This window comes from Schistocerca piceifrons, chromosome 4 (genome assembly GCF_021461385.2).
Source record: "Schistocerca piceifrons isolate TAMUIC-IGC-003096 chromosome 4, iqSchPice1.1, whole genome shotgun sequence".
Lineage (NCBI taxonomy): Eukaryota > Metazoa > Arthropoda > Insecta > Orthoptera > Acrididae > Schistocerca > Schistocerca piceifrons.
In genome coordinates, this window is record NC_060141.1 from 237,017,953 (window position 1) to 237,029,851 (window position 11,899).

At 35.5% G+C, this 11,899-nt stretch overlaps 1 protein-coding gene across 1 annotated transcript in view; it reads left to right on the forward strand.

Moving 5' to 3' along the window:
* LOC124795098 (peptidyl-prolyl cis-trans isomerase B-like) overlaps positions 1-7,086 on the forward strand; it is a 58,465-nt gene extending 51,379 nt beyond the window's left edge. The window contains exons 3-5 of the mRNA XM_047258932.1: positions 3,345-3,464; positions 4,676-4,758; positions 4,855-7,086. Of these exons, the coding sequence (XP_047114888.1) occupies positions 3,345-3,464; positions 4,676-4,758; positions 4,855-5,001 (350 nt within the window). The 3' untranslated portion in view covers positions 5,002-7,086. The remainder of the gene's footprint in view (positions 1-3,344; positions 3,465-4,675; positions 4,759-4,854) is intronic.
* Positions 7,087-11,899: the final 4,813 nt, after the last annotated feature.

The window sequence follows — 11,899 nt, forward strand, 5'->3', positions numbered from 1 at the left end:
ACTTGCTCCACATGTTTGAAGGCTCTCTTCAGGCTGGCTTTATTGAACATCCTATATGATGGAACGAATGATCAACAATGCATGTCTATTATACCTTGATGAATTTTGATATTCTGATATTTATGAACAATTAAATCTAATATTCCTTACTGTAAAAGTGATTTGAATTTATACAGCAATTTTCAAGATAAGATAGTGGAACTGATAGTAGTTCCAGCTTGAACACACAAAATAGGCAGTGTATGATTTAGTCTGCCAGAATGTGAAGGAGGCTATGCCAAACAGATGGGCAAATACAGCAAATGATAAAATGCAGCCGGCCGGTGTGGCCGAGCAGTTCTAGGCGCTTCAGTCTGGAATTATGCGACCGCTACGGTCGCAGGTTCGAATCCTGCCTCGGGCATGGATGTGTGTTAGTTAGGTTTAAGTATTTCTAAGTTCTAGGGGACTGATGACCTCAGATGTTAAGTCTGATAGTGCTCAGAGCCATTTGATAAAATGCAATGAAGAAGATTCAAGTCCCTAAGAGATTTACCTAACATTGTTAAAGGAAGGGCAGTTGGCAATTCATAAAATAGACACTGAAGTCAAGAACTATGTATACAGTATTTCATATAATTAATATTCCTTTCTGTTGTGTATAAAACATAGCAGAATTTCATGTTCCTCTTTCGTCCCTGAGGAAAGAGGAGAAAGCTGGAAAAGGTTACGAAAGGAGGGCCACTCGGATGGCAGGTTGTGAGAGATCCATCTACTGTGAGGAGGAGGGGAGACAAAATCAAGGGGAAGATGTTGGAGAGAGAGAGAGAGAGAGAGAGAGAGAGAGAGAGAGAGAGAGAGAGAGAGAGAGAGAGTAGGAGGACAAAAGTAGTACACTGTTACTTTTCTGCTTATTGAATTATTTTTGGCATTTCTGAAGTGTTCATTGTTATTGATTAATATACTGCAATCTTCAAATAATAAAATATTTTGTACACTTTATCTTCTCATTGAATACTCTCAACAAAGTTTTGTATTTTGCTCTCTTTATATCAATATCATTAAAATTTCCTCATAGATTTATTTGCAATTCATTAGTTAGTACTTTCTTGTACTTAGTATGTAATCACAAATTATGTACATGAAGTAAAGCCAGAAAGCTGTACATGTTTCAGTTTGCTATAACTAATGGAAAAGATACCACCCAAACACTAGATATATAATGTAGCCAGTTCCTACACATAGCTAACATGAAGCTAATTTTGGAAAAAATGAGTAGGAAACAAAGAGTTGTTATTTAATAAAATAAATGACATGCCACCTCTTTCACAATGGTATTCCAATGCCCACTCATCATATAAAATTTCCTGGTACATCCTTATACCACACCTGATCTCAATCCCTTGCCACATAGGTTATATCCCTGTGAAAGTCACAGATGCATGACCTGTTATGTGCATCCCCACAGCATATCCCAATTATGTCCCACCACAGGCTTATCCTATCCTATCAGAGGCAGGGCCATCTGTGGAAGCAGTCATGTCATACGCCAGCTCTGCTCCATTTTCTGCACCATCTTTTATGTGAGAATGACCACTCGTATGAATGGCCACCACGAAGCTGTGGCCAAGAGGAGAGTTGGTCAATCAGTGAAAGAACAGGCAGCCACGCACAGCATGCTCGATTTCAATAGCTGCCACCTGGATCCTTCCCACAATGTCAGTTTCTCTGAATTATATAGATGGGAACTGTCCTAAAAATACAGCCTTTGATCTCACCATCCTCCTAGCCTTAATCTGCAATGACCTGTATCCTGAACTCTGTGCTTGTCACTTCATAAGTGAGAGTATGGTGGTACAATGTTCCTACCCAATCTTTTTTATTTGCATATCAGCTGCTCAACACCTTTCAACTAAAGGGTGAATGGTTGCCATTACTTCTTACATTATTTGCATTTCCTGACTTTCAGCAGACAGTCCTCTTAAACACACACACACACACACACACACACACACACACACACACACACACAGTGGTGTGGCCTGTTATATTTGGAGGATGGTGGGGATTATAAGCACTGTTTTTAAAGTATGAATAGCAGTTTCGGCTGTGTAAATCTTCATTAAATAATGTAGGCTGTCTGTTATTGATAATGTAGTGTAGAGAAGCTAGTTGTCATGCTGCTTTCTGTTGAAAGAAGTGTTTTGACTGATTATGAAAGCCTTAGGATTTTCCATCATGATTGGACCTGCAAAACTTGGTATTTGAATGAATGGAGTATGTTGTTCAAATATTTATTTGAGACACTTATCCATTACTGTTGATCATTAATGAGGAGAGAACTTTTATTTTTATTGATACACAAAAATGCAATTGTATGGAGGAAAAAAGAGCATGATAAGCCCACTCAAACAAAAAAATCACAGGCAGTATGAAACAATGATTTTCTGTGTAAGTTTTGTCAGTTTGAATGACTGGCTGTAAATAATACACAGCAAGCCACAACCAATAAAGTTCTGCACTCAACAATAATTCATGTCCTCCCAATCACAGAGACAAAAGTAGTGGATTCAGAAAACAATGAGGACTTTTTCCCTGGCTGATAGATACATTTTTAGAGAAGAGGACCCACCAGTATGTAATGCTTACAAATTAGCCCTGCTTACACATCATATTTTAACTATGTGTATTTTATTTGCTTATAAGAGGGCAGCCTTAAGATATATTGAGCATTTACCACCAGTTTTATCTGCTGACAAGATGTATGTTGCAGAAGTTTTAAAACTTTTTGGTCACTCAGGCCACCCTCCTAAGCTGTTGAGAGAGAGAGAGAGAGAGAGACAGAGAGAGAGAGAGAGAGAGAGAGAGAGAGAGAGAGAGAGAGGGAGAGAGAGACAGACAGAGGGTAGTGGCTTTAATTTATAATGCTGTTTTATTTTTCATCTGTTCTTAGCATCACCTTTAATTATGAATATTATCAATTACTTTTTAACATGGTTTAACATGCCATAAAGCATATATAACACAAAAATTTATAATGATACTAGTTAATGTGTTTTAGGCAGGTACCCATTGAACATTGTAACATGAAGACTGCTGGTGAATGATGACTGTTCAATCCACTAAGTTCATTGAGTGCCCTAAGATTAGATTAGATTAGATATACGTTTCGTTCTACAGATCCATAATAAGGAGATCTTAAAGGCTGTAGAACATACCACCACCACCACCATCACATTATTGCAAATACATACAAGTATAAATAAAATATTTGCAGAGGATTTACTCAGTTTGAAACATTATTTCCATTGTAGAGAACTATGACACTAATGTCTTTAATGTCAATACAAAAATTGTCTTTCCAGGTGGTGACATAGTAAACCATGATGGTACTGGATCAACAAGTATTTATGGAAAATATTTTGATGATGAAGGCTTTGAGTTGACACACAGTGGGCCAGGATTTATTAGTATGGCTAATGCAGGTAAGTACTCTCACTAATCAGCACAGTCTACTTTTTCTTTTGCCTTTGTCCAACATTGGTGCAGAGTCAGCATGGTTAGTATGGATTTGGCACGGTTAACTTAAGGGGTGACTGGATGCCCTTCCTGTCACCACCCTGTTACCACCAAGGATGGAATATATGTACCCCAACTGTCTGCATGCAGAGTTATTCATGTGGAAGTGAGCAAACGTTTTTGAAATGATTACGAATGATGTAACTGAAGTGGAACTTGGGTACTGGCCTGGTATTCACCTAGTGAGATGTGGGAAACTGCCTACAAACCACATCCAGTCTGGCAGCACACCAGTCCTTGTTGTTAATCTGCCAAGCAGATTAGGTCTGCGGCCAGTGCATTTCCTCATCCCAGAAGCAGCACCTTAACATGCATTACTATCCAGCAGGTACTGATCAGTCTTTCTTTCTCTCAGTGAGACTCCGTATTCAAAGTTCCTAAGCATGCAGATGGATAATAAACAGAGGGGGCACCAGTACATGAATAGGTTAACTTAAATGTTCAGTTCTGCCTGCTTTGTGGTTAGAAATCTTTCTCATTGAGTTGACCTTTGGACTGGCAGATTGTTAGCACACTTTCCCTCAATACTGTCCTATGGCACAATCTTCTGAGGTAATGCAGTTAAGGTCAAAAAACATCTGTTCTACTGAGGCATGCAGTAAGATTATAGTATGAAGTTGATAACGGAACATATTGCAAAAACCTTTCTTGCGACCTAGGGATTCTTAAATTTTTGTAACAGTTCATGTACCACCTAACAATATTTGTGGTTCATAATGAGAGTGAATTTAGATTAACTGTAAAATGACAACCTCAATACCAGAGTAAAAAGTTCAGAGCCCCTGCATTGACCTGAAGATGAAATGGAACAAAATGGAAAAATATTTCAGGGGTGTTTGACAGTCGCATCCTGCATCATATTCATCATGAGTCACATGTATAATAGTTTGTTCTAAACTAAAATACTCATTCTGCTTATAACAGAACACTTCACACTTATTTAATTCTTTCAAAATTTGCCATACTGTTCATATATAAACATTACCCAGATAATCAGGAACTTGCTATGTATAGTTTGCCCATAAAACAATAATATTCATAACAATGGACTGCTCATGACTTTTAGTATGACCCTTACAGAAGCTCAACTAATTATCTTATTTTGTGACTTCCTCAGGTAAAAATACAAATGGTTGTCAATTCTTCATAACAACTGTTCCAACACCCTGGCTTGACGGACATCACACCATATTTGGCAAAGTGAGTTACTGACATCATTCTGAAATTTGTGACACCTTGGTATGTGAAACAAGAAGCAGAATATATATACAAATAATAATTGTTTTCTTCTTTCAGGTTGTCACTGGTCAAAATGTTGTTCACATGATAGAACATGTTCCTACTGATTCGAATGACCGTCCACTGAAGCCAGTTACAATCAAAGAATCAGGCACCATAGACACACCTGAGCCATTTACTATCACTGATGATCTTTATGAGTAATTATAAATATCAGCATTCCTACATACTGCATAGATGGTTGATACCACCTGTAGAAATTAATCTTTAGATGTGCATTGAATGTTATAATGCTATATTTCTGTATCTGAGTGGCTGTGAACTATATTGCAGATTGTGTGTTAGTTCAGGATGCAGTGTGATTTCCATGTATAACTGCTTCAGTATACATCTACATGCAGTATCAAAACTCCTTGCACAAACTAGTCACCAAATAGCTGCATGTTGTTCTGCATGTTTCCAAGGCTTGTAAGCAACTGTGATGTCATTTTTAATAATTGTTCCTACACTTATAAATTTCTAGAATTCCATGGCATAAGTATTGTTAGTTTCTTATAGTTGCCTGAAAATTCTTTTCTGGTTCTACATTCGTCTTCTGTAAATTTGTGAGACAATGAATCATTTGCAAAATTCATTTGTTACATATTTCAGTCATTAATAATTTATGAGCATATATCTAGAAAATATAATACTTAAAACCAGTAGAAATGACCCTCATATAAATTTTCCTACATTCCTCTTTCTTCGCTTCTGAACCGCTAAATTGTATACACAAAATACGCAATGTTTTGGTTTGCAAAAGTTGCTTTAACTGTGAGTGTGGACACAAGCTAGTGAGTTTCAACTGAACAAATGAAAAACAAAATGTGCCAGACATACATTTACTAGTTTCCACGCATGCACACATACAAAATCATTTCTGGCTTTTTAGATAATGATTTACCCACATAAACATTATTTAATGTCAAACTTTATTTAATGCAAGTCTATGATTTCTTTTGCATGCTGCAGTCTCTGGGCATGGATCAAAGCATCTGCAGTGCCTCTGTTCTTCTCGTTTTCTGTTCTGTCTTTTTTCCACTGGATGATAAAAAAACTGAACGTTTAAATATTTAGGAAACGTAGGTTGCAAAAAAAGTTAGGAGCATGTTTTGTAGAGCTGTGCATACAAAAGCAAATAGTTTTTCACTTTCACTTTCATGGAAATAAGTGATAATAATCATGGCAAGATGTTTGGAACAGTATGATTGGATTGCTCTTGTTTTATAATAGTTTTTGAAGGAAGATTTAATTTCTTTTACAGATGTATTCTAAGCTGTTGTATTTTTTATTTGTGCAATAACTTTCATAATATATTCTTTTCTTTCTTGAGAAAACTTTGCATCTAAAAACCATCTTGAAGATAATTTCTTACAGGCTTGTAAATTATTCACAATCTGTTCAGATGAACATGCTTCCTTAAAGTAGAGTATTGTTTATTTTTAAACAGTACCAACAATATAATTGAATAATGTTTTCATATATAATCACTAACTCTGAAAATTAAGGAAGTTGTTACTAACAAACTGCTATGTGTTGAGAAGCAGATGCTCAGAAGGAAAAAGACTGCAATTTTTCAGTGAAACAGGGCAGAGAAAGCTAATTTAATTTTTCATTTATCCAATTCATTTTACATTTGCTTATTAATATGGTTCTAAGACATTTTCTGAATATGAGCCCAAGGAAATTCCAAAGAGAGGAAGAAAAGTAAGAGTGAATCTTATATAAATATTCAGACTGTGACTTAGATGCCTGTACAAAACAAATAACAGGCACATAAAAGTAAAAGTATCATACAGCAGAATAATTAATTCCACACTTAGTAATTTCTGTAGAATCAGACTTATCAGTGACAAATTTGTATGAAAAACAAGGATAGAGTTTTTGATAGTTATAAGTTTTCTCAAGACTTTTTGTGGTTAAGAACATTCTTCAGTTTTAATTTGATACATTGTGACACAAACCTATATAAAAGATTTTTGTAGCAATCAGAGCTTTAAACTATGATTTAATAATGTGTTTATAACACACAAAATTAAAATATTTTTCCTTTGTAATTAGGTATGTAAATGAAAATGTGATATTTAGTTCTATTTATCTCCAGTTCCAGCAGAAATTCCATTCCACCAGTCTTCCAGCAAGTTAACAAACCCTCTTAGGATATGAGTTTTTATACTATTTCTACAACATGTAAATGTATATATTAAAATGATTTGCATTAAAGTAATGCACAATTTGATGACAAGAAAATTTGTGATTGTTCCTGTTCCCATAATGTCATACTTAATCAAAATTATGCCTTCAACCTACATTTTTACTTCCTTAACATATAGTTTAAAGCCATAAATATTCTACAAATGGACCAACAGTGATTTCTGCTAGTTATGTATCACAAACTAGTTGTTTGGAGACAGAGAGAGAGAGAGAGAGAGTTCATAACTCTACATTTTTAATAAATTTGCATTCTAGGGTGTGTTGAATGAGTAGAAACCTCAATATTTAGTCTCATAGAACATTACATCCTGGCAGAAGCACAATGCTAGATGGCTAACTTACATTTGAGCCTTGGGAGGTAAATTCCAGTTAACGTCAGTGTTCACATTAATCCCCATACAATCGAAAAGTGTTAGCCACTCTTACTTTTGGACTCAGGGAGGTACATTACATTTAACATCAATGCTGCTATTAGACAGATTTTTAACTGTCCCAGTACATAGGCAGCTAATAGTTTTTTGTGTTCAGTTATATAAATGCTAAGGTGTATAGTAATAATGTAATTCCATAATTATCAATGTGAGTAGATTATCATCTCTTGAAATTGGTTGTTAGTCTGTTTTACAGAAGTAGCCTTCCATGGCTGGCTTTGCCATTTATAACTCGAGTCATTCCATGCTTCTGAAGACTCTGCTTCATGATGAGATTTATGGAATACGATGTGTGAATGAATGAACTTGTCACATTTGTACCCATGATGTGGCTGTGTCATCATACATGTAGGTTCTGGCCTCGTCAGACATTTGATGGAGAAATTGCATTAACAAAGGAAAATTCAGTCAAGAAAACTAACAAATGTGAGACAGAATCCCTGGCTAATTGTTACCTTTTGGTGGCAAAATGTGTAGTACTGCTGAGACATGCACATAAAAGTAACAATGATGATATTATTCTAGCTTTAAGATCTGTTAGCTCTTCTCTTGGGTAGAAGAGAAAGATAGAATGGGATCTGAGTGACCTGGCTTTCCTTTTTAATCGCTCCAACTCAACCCCATTCACCTCCCTGAGGAAGGAACTAAGAGTTTTGAAAGCTATGATAATTTCATTGCTTCTACCTTTATGTGTGTGTCTCTCTGAAGTACAAAATATTTCACCTCCTGAAGGTTAGCATTAGTCAGTAATACTGCCTCATCTCTTTTATTATTTATTCTATGGCCTTCATTGGACCACTGTAGTCAAAAATACAAAGTTCTAAACAAGTTGTTACACATGGATACAATTTGGTTCGACAATAACTTAATATATTTAGGTAATATAATTATTAGAGGCTATTCTTATATGAAAGGTGTTTTGCTCTTCTGTCTGCCCAATATTTCTTCATTCTTTCAGATATTTTCTTTCTTTCTTCATCTGAGACAACTCTTCCCGTACTCCTTTTATTGATTTTCATTTGTAGTCTGGTTTGCGGGTCTTGCAGTATTCTGGTTTTCTCTGTCTTGTTTTTTAGGTCATCTACTGTAATTTGAAGTTCTTTTATATCTTCCTTAATTTCTGTGATCCATTTAATGTCACTCTTGCTATTCCACAATTTTTGTATTATTTTCTTACGAATTCTGTTTTCTGGAGTTCTCATCAGATGTCCAAAGAATGAGATGCGTTTCTTCCTGATTGTGCTCATGACTGGTTCTATTTTCTTATATACTGTTTCATTTGATACTATTCTCCAATGTCCATTTATTTTATACTGTTTATTTATACATGTCCTAATTATTCTTCTTTCTATTTTTAGTATTCTGTCAATTTCTGCTGTATTAGTTGTTTTGAAGATAGTTTCAGCTGCATACGTTATTTCTGGTTGTGTAACTGTTTTATAGTGTTTTAATTTTGCATCTATAGATAGGCTTTTTTTGTTGTATGTAGTTTTGGTAATGTAATTTGCATAGTTCAGTTATTTTATTCTATTTTGCCATGATGGCTTCTCATTTAGATTGTATGTTATTATTTCGCCTAAATATTTAAATTTATCAACAATTTTGATTTCCTGTTCTCCTATTGTAATTTTGTTTGCAAGTGGTGGATCAGTTAGCATAATCTCCGTTTTTTCAAATGATATTCTAAGGCCTACTTTCTCTGCTATTTCTTGTAGTGATTTCACTTGTTGCCTGGCTTCTTGAACGGTGTTGGCTAGGAGAGCAAGATCATCAGCGAATACCAAGCAGTTTAAGCTAATATCATCTTTTGCACTTCCAATTCTTATCGTCTTTGGATTGTCCTTGTACCATTCTCTCATTATGTATTCCAGTGCACAGTTGAAAAGTAATGGTGATAGGCAGTCACCTTGTCTTAAGCCTGTTTTTATGAGGAATGGTTCCGAAATTTCTCCTCTAAACTTCACTTTTGATTTGGTGTTAGTTAGAGTGAGTTGTATTATTTTAATTAGTTTTGGATGGAGTCCTAGATTTCTTAAAATTTTTAATACTGAAGGTCTGCGGAGACAGTCATATGCCTTCTTAAAATCTACAAATGTTATTGCCAGAGGTTTGTTCCATTTCTTGTAGTATGCCATAATCAATTTTAAACTAATTATCTGCTCTGCACAGCTTCTCCATGGTCTGAAACCTCCCTGATATTCCCCTAACTCCTGTTCTAATTGCTCCTTGATTCTTTCATATAGGATCTTGAATAGAATTTTATATGTGCAATCTAGGAGAGAGATTCCTCTGTAGTTTTTTGGGTTGCTCTTATCTCCCTTTTTGTGTAGTGGGTGGATGATAGCTGTGGTCCAATGTTCGGGAAATTGTTCTGTTACCCAAATTTTTGTTAGAGCCATGTGTAAGGAGGTCTTGACTGTGTCACTTGCATATTTCCACATTTCAACAAAAACCTGATCTTCTCCACATGCCTTATAAATTTTTTGTTCTTTATGAATTTCATCTACTTCTTGGAAAGTTGGAGGGTCTAGTTTGTTAGGTTTGGTTTTTATTGGGGTATTTATGTTGATTTGTAAGGGTTCTTTGGGTTCCTCGCAATTCAGAAGTTTGTAAAATGCTTTTGCCATGATTTCTGCATTTTCCTTGTTACTGTGTGTCATTCTTCCATCTTCATCTTTCAGTATCAGTGTAGGGGCCTCATATTGTTGTAGTTGTTTCCCAAAGATTTTGTAGTAGTTCCTGGAGTTGGTTTTATGATAATTACAATCTATAGACTTTATAATATCTTTATGAAATCCTCTCTTGATTCTTCTAATATCTTGAGTGAATTTTTTTCTTTCATTTTTTAGGTTGTGGCATTTTCTTCAGTTTTATGTGTTTGAAACTTTAACCATGTTTGGTGTCTATCTTCATGGAATTTGTCACATTCTGATGTCCACCATGCATGTTTCCTTCGTGGGTTCAAGGGAGCTAGATTCTCTGCTTCTTTTTTAAGATTAGGCACTCGTTGTTCTAGATCATATGTTAATTTGATGGTTTGTGTTATTGGTTGGTACTTATTATTTTTAATTAGCTGATGTGGGTCAAACCTCCTTTTTATTTTATTAGTTTTTCCGGTCCTCTTCTTTAACGGTGTGAATTTGATTTTAATTTTAACCATATAATGGTCTGAGCCTGTGTCTACTCCTCTCAGTACTTTAACATTGTGGATCTCCTTATGAAAATTTTTGTCCATACAGACATGGTCTAGCTGCCACTCGCCCTTCCTCCAGTCTGGATGTTTCCATGTTTTAAGTTTACTTGGCTTCCTCTTAAAGTATGTTGATTTAGATATAAGGTTGTGTTCTCTGCAGAGTTCTACAAGTCTTTGACCGTTTTTGTTTGTAAATTTATGTGGACTCTATTTTCCAATTATATCTTTATATTTCCTTTCTTTTCCCAACTGAGCATTGTAATCTCCCAATAAGATTTTTACATTCTTTTTATTTACTCTGTTCACAGTTTGTTCTAGAAGGTCCCAAAATTTATCTACCTCTTCCTTTGTTTTTGTTAGACAATTTTTTTTCGTTTGTTGGGGCATGAGCATTTATTATTGTATAGGTTTTATTCATTATTTTAAAGCTTAGAGTCGCAATTCTTGGTGATACTGCTTGGAAATCCGTTACTGAATCTATTATTTTTATGTTTACTAAAAACTCTGTTCCAAACTGGGGACATTGTTTCATTGCCCTCGGTCCTGGTTTCCCATTATAAATTCTGTATCCTTGTGATTCGAATGGGTCCTCTGTGGTGTTTCTCATTTCTTGGATCCCTGTTATTAAAATTTTTTGTTTATTTAGTTCATCTGTGAGCTCCTTGAGTTTTCCGGTCTGAAGTAGTGAGTTTATGTTGTGTGTTGCTATATAATTTATTTGCTCATGTTTAATCTTCTTTTTGTGTTTTAGTGTGCATTTGGATGGTTGCAAACACTCCGATTCATTGCTGTCTTCTAGTTGACTACCCACCGAATCTGATGTAGCCTTTTCCTGCCTTTTTGAGCAGGACGGTGGAATTTTTTTCCTAAAAGACCTTTCCATTTTTGACTGTCGAAGGTTGTCAACCTTAGTTGGAGCAAGCTCTGATTTACAACTCCGGTTGTTAACTGCAGAGGGTGTGTTTGGTCCGTGAGAGCTATTTTATTTCACTCAAGTCCGCCAGTAAACCGGTGAGGACTTCCCTATCCGCCACCTGGGACGTGCCACATAGGAGTATCACCTCTCCTCCTACTATGACAGCATAGTAGGTTCGTGGACTGCCTCATCTCTACTAAATTACATCAACACTAAGCAGTGTCCAAAAAAAAAAACATCCATAAATATTTGTAATCTATAGGGCATTTGTATTTTTGCACATCTCATCAAGAACCATCACTGACACCT